Source organism: Pteropus vampyrus, unplaced genomic scaffold (genome assembly GCF_000151845.1).
Source record: "Pteropus vampyrus isolate Shadow unplaced genomic scaffold, Pvam_2.0 Scaffold124, whole genome shotgun sequence".
Lineage (NCBI taxonomy): Eukaryota > Metazoa > Chordata > Mammalia > Chiroptera > Pteropodidae > Pteropus > Pteropus vampyrus.
The window spans coordinates 683,705-688,254 of NW_011888905.1; the positions used below are offsets into that span (position 1 = coordinate 683,705).

At 58.5% G+C, this 4,550-nt stretch overlaps 1 protein-coding gene across 1 annotated transcript in view; it reads left to right on the plus strand.

Moving 5' to 3' along the window:
* The first annotated feature begins 6 nt into the window (after window positions 1-6).
* LOC105296407 (Fc receptor-like protein 3) overlaps window positions 7-4,550 on the plus strand; it is a 22,652-nt gene continuing 18,108 nt past the window's right edge. Inside the window, exons 1-6 of the mRNA XM_023534282.1 lie at window positions 7-65; window positions 323-506; window positions 1,255-1,275; window positions 2,104-2,346; window positions 2,797-3,072; window positions 3,279-3,560. Of these exons, the coding sequence (XP_023390050.1) occupies window positions 476-506; window positions 1,255-1,275; window positions 2,104-2,346; window positions 2,797-3,072; window positions 3,279-3,560 (853 nt within the window). The 5' untranslated portion in view covers window positions 7-65; window positions 323-475. The remainder of the gene's footprint in view (window positions 66-322; window positions 507-1,254; window positions 1,276-2,103; window positions 2,347-2,796; window positions 3,073-3,278; window positions 3,561-4,550) is intronic.

Genomic DNA, 4,550 nt, shown 5'->3' on the forward strand with positions numbered 1-4,550 from the left:
ACGAAACACAGCAGGACACCGCACTCGCCACCTGCGTCTGTGAGGAGCCTCATGCAGAACTAAAGGTCATGTGAATTCAAGGTGATAAAGGGGTTTTCCATTTGAAAAACGCAAGTCGACAGCTGAGCATTTTCAGAGAACCCGGGGACAGCTTTGAAGACACTCGTCCTGAGAGACCCGAGCTGCTGGAAGACGGCCGCCAACACCTGACCAAGCCCGGCGGCCAGCACGAAACACGAATGACATTCGGGAAGTCGTGCTCATATCTTCAGGGCCCGAGGCAAGACGTAATTCTCTCACCTCCGCGCTCTGATTCTTACAGGCCTCACCTGAGTCCCCCCGTCCTGCCCTCCTCAGTGGATGGGACAGCAGCCTGCAGAAACCAGGGAAGGGTCTGCTCACCCACCACAGCCGCAGCTGCGACACAGCTCTTGGTGAAACCGGCTTCCCCCGCCCTCCGCCAGGCCAGGTCCCCATGCTCCTGTGGATGCTGCTGCTCACCCTGGGTGAGTAGGTAGCTTAGGCTGGGCCAGGGGCCTCGCTCCTCATGTCAGCCAGGGGCACCGAGGTGCTTCTGTCTCTGCTCCCACTTGGGGCTCAAGGACAGGTGGCAGGAGGTAGGAAGGAGCAGAGCTGGGCTCCCAGAGAAACCGAGAGGCCCGGATGCGGCCCAGGGCGCAAGCCCAGCGTGTCCCCTCGGTGTCCCACGCGGTCCCCTTCCATCTCATAGGAAGCTTGGGTTCTTCTGTCTGCCAAGCCGTGACTCCAAATCCGGGAGATAAATAATTACTTCTAAAACTTAGGCGGGTAAGGGAAGCTCCACCGAGAGACTTAACTCCCTTCCTGAGATTTTAAGTCGATATTTAACCGGAGATGGGGAACGCAGGAGGACTGAGGCCTGGGAGATGAGGGGAGGGTAAGCCACCTGTGCCTGCCCCGCCCTCCGCCCTGCCCGCGCCCGGCTGAGTCCAGACAGAGAAGATGGGGAAGGAAGGGGACCCGAGGGCAGAGGGCGCGGCAGCAGAGGGGCGAGCCGGGCGTCTGGCTACAAGCCGCTACGTGCTCACGAAATAAACTGCAGGCTGTTTCTGGTCATTTGGGGGGTGAGGGGTGCTGTAGAACGAGAACAAAGAAATGGGAAGGAAAAACTAAAGATGCAGTTTGGGCTGAGCCGCCAGACGCGTCTCAGAGGCTCGGGCAAGAGGCTTAGGAACCTCGCCCGGCGCTAACCTTCAAACTTCGGCTTCCTCACAGCTCCGGGACGAGGACAGACAGGTCAGTGCCCCTCTGCCCCTCCTGCTCTCTGGGCCGGCACCGCCCCGGCCCGCAGACGAGGGCCGCGGGGGGCTGGCCCCACCCGTGGTGCTGCTGCTGCTCTGAGGTCACAGCTGGGCTACGGTGGGTGAGCGGGCCCCTGGCATCTGCGCGGCGGAGGGGGGCGCAGGTGCACACGGAGACACCCTCAGACCCGACCTGCCTTCCCCAAGCCCCCGCCCCGTGTCCAAGCTAGTGCCACTCTCCAATGACATAGAGATGCTCCCATTCGCAGAGGAAAATGCCGCAGCCAGGTCTTGACCCAGCTCCTAGCGGGGCTCCCGTCGCCGTCGTGTTCGGCGCCCGGTCCCGTCGGGCGGCGACAGTTCCGTACACAGCTGTTATTTCTGATCCCTTCAGTTTCTTTGTGCGCCTCGATCGTTACTGTGTCCGCCTTGGGTGGAGAGTACAAAAAGCTGCCTTCCCCACGGACTCTCAAATGAAGCCAGGCATAGAAGGAAAGAAAGGGGGAAAATCTGGTTCATTAAGTAGCAACGAGCAAGTAACAAGTGCTTTTTCAGAGTCCAAAACTGCTCCTGAGGGGCGCGCCTCCGAGCTCAGCTCTGCCCTGTCAGGCGCCGACAATCAGGGGCTCCCCCAGCATATGCCCCACAAGTCACATCTCCTGAGCTTCTCTGAGCCCACAGCGGGGACCCGAGACCTACCCCCGTGACACTGCTAGCCCAGTAGGCACTAGCCTGGGAGAACTCCCAGCCATACTGGGCCCTCCCGTTCCCAGCCCGGCTCCCAGTCACTGTCACCGCCTTCGTTATTCTATTTCCTGTTCAGGGGTCCCTCCAAAGGCTTTCCTCCTCCTAAAACCTCCATGGACCACAGCCTTCGAGAACGAGAAAGTGACTATCGTGTGCAACAGTCCCCTCCCTCCGGTCCCAGGGGACGTAACCTGGTATGACGACGAGAGCTTCATGACAAAAGGGTCGAAGGAGATCCGAGTGAAAAAGTCTGGATCTTACAGATGCAGGACCTCGGGGTCCTCCCTCAGCGACCCTGTGCACGTGGAATTCTCATCTGGTAAGAGAAGGAAGGGGGCGTCTCTGGAATGCAGAAAGTCCGCATGGCCTCAGAGAAGCCGTGCCTGGGGACTGGGTTAGCGTGGTGTAGGCACGCATGGGGACGTTCAGGGCTGACCCCAGTGGGGGACAGGAAGGGCAAGACAGCATTGTCCCTCTTCTCTTCCAAGAGAGGTGTCTGTGACCACGAAGTCACCTAGCGAAAATGGACCCGGGTCTAAAGGAAGGTTAAAATCCTCTCTTAATGCGTACTGGGTTTCTTGAGGACATTTCCTGGGAATTAGTTCACTGTCCCGGGACAAGGGAGACTCGGGGACTGGGACCACGTGGAAATGATGCGGGAGGATGCTTGCAGGTCTGCACGGGACGCGAGCTCTTTCCTGGGGGCAGAAATGAGAGCCTGAGGGAGGAGCGGCAAAGGGAGGCTGACCGTGTCGCTCCCCTCTTGCAGGCCAGCTGATCCTCCGGGCCCCACACCCCATCTTTGAAGGAGACAATGTAACGCTGAAGTGCCAGGAGAGGAGTAAAAAGGTTACTGAAAAGAAAGTTTTCTACAAAGATGGACAGAAACTCAGACGGGAAGAAGTCAGCGCTTCTGACTCTGATGCCATCACCCTGCAGTCAGTCTCCAGCGACAACGGCCTTTATCACTGTGCCACTCCTCATTGGTGGGATTTTCTGGGTCTACCAGAATCTACTTCAAACCGACTAAGGATCCAGGTTCAAGGTAATGGCTCTGCACCTGTGGGTTGTGGGGCTCGGCAGGGAAATAGTGCATGGGGACAAAGGGGGATGCCGTTTCCATGGAAAGCTTCAGGGAGGGAGGGGGACAATGGGTCTCTTTCCTGATGGCTGGTGCTGAGGACACAGGTGACTCTCTCCGGGAGCTCTGAGCCTCACTGCCCCAGGAATTACGTTTGTTCTTCTCTCTAGAGCTGTTTCCGCTTCCCGTGCTGACGGCCAGCCCGGCCCAGCCCGTCGAGGGGGGCCCAGTGACGCTGACGTGCGAGACCCAGCTCTCTCCACAGAGGCCGGACGTCCGGCTCCGCTTCCGCTTCTTCAGAGAAAAGCAGCCCCTGGGGTCGGGCTGGAGCTGGTCCCCAGAGCTCCGGATCCTCACTGTGTGGAGAGAAGACTCGTCCTACTGGTGCCAGGCAGAGACTGAGACCCACAGCGTCACAAAGAGAAGCCTGAGATCTCGCATACCTGTGCAGAGTGAGTGTCAGTGGGTTCTGGTGCCAGGCAGGGACAGTGACTCATAGGGCCGTGAAGAGAAGCCTGAGATCCCACACGTGTGTGCAGAGTGAGCGTCTGGGGCTTCTCTTCCAGAGTCAAGGCTGGAGATAGAGCAGGACAATGACATCTCCTGTCCTGGGATAGCGAACATAACAGAGGCACGCCCAGCCATTCTAGTGTCCTCTCTCCAGGGGCAACATTAGCCCTAATTCCTCAGAACATTCTCTTCTGTCTGCCTGTAATGTTAGTGATTGATCGGGTGCTGAGGGTCCAGCCCTGTGGGGCTACAGAGGCACAAAGGACCTGTCCTCCCAGGAGTCAACAGGTAACTAGAAGCACAAATGGTTCCCGTGGTCTTCAGAGGTCTCTGCGAAGCTTCCATGGGTCAACCTAAACTTACTGAAGAACTTCAGAGAAGAGGAATGTAGTCAGGAGCTGTAGGAGAGGAGAACGTGGGAAGAGAGAGGTGACGTGGACAAGAGCCTGAAGGAGAGGGGAGGGGTCTGAACTCTGAGCAAAGTCGCTTCAGGACCAAAGTAACGTATGCAGTGTTCTCTCCTACTTTGGGGTCCATGGGTGCATCAGGTGTCTCAAAGAGAAAAGTCCGCGTGGCCGTGTCACCATCAGGTTTAAGATGAAGGGCGGGGGGCCCACGTTCCCCAGGACGGGAATGCGGGCAGAGAGCTGGGGAGGGAGTGTCGCTCACTTCACAATAAAACACAGGTCGCTGTGTGCGGCTTACTTGAGGCCCTGGCCTGCCGTGCCCGCTGCTGTTGGCTTATTAGTGGCGGCACCAGGCTGCTCCTTGACCCTGAAGTCCCCGGGGGGGTTGGGACCCTCACGTGTCCTCATACGTCCTCCCAGGAGTCCCGGTGTCCGATGTGAACCTAGAGATCCAGCCTCCCAAAGGACAGGCGGCTGAAGGAGCAAGTCTGGTCCTCGTGTGCTCAGTTGGCAAGGGAACGGGGA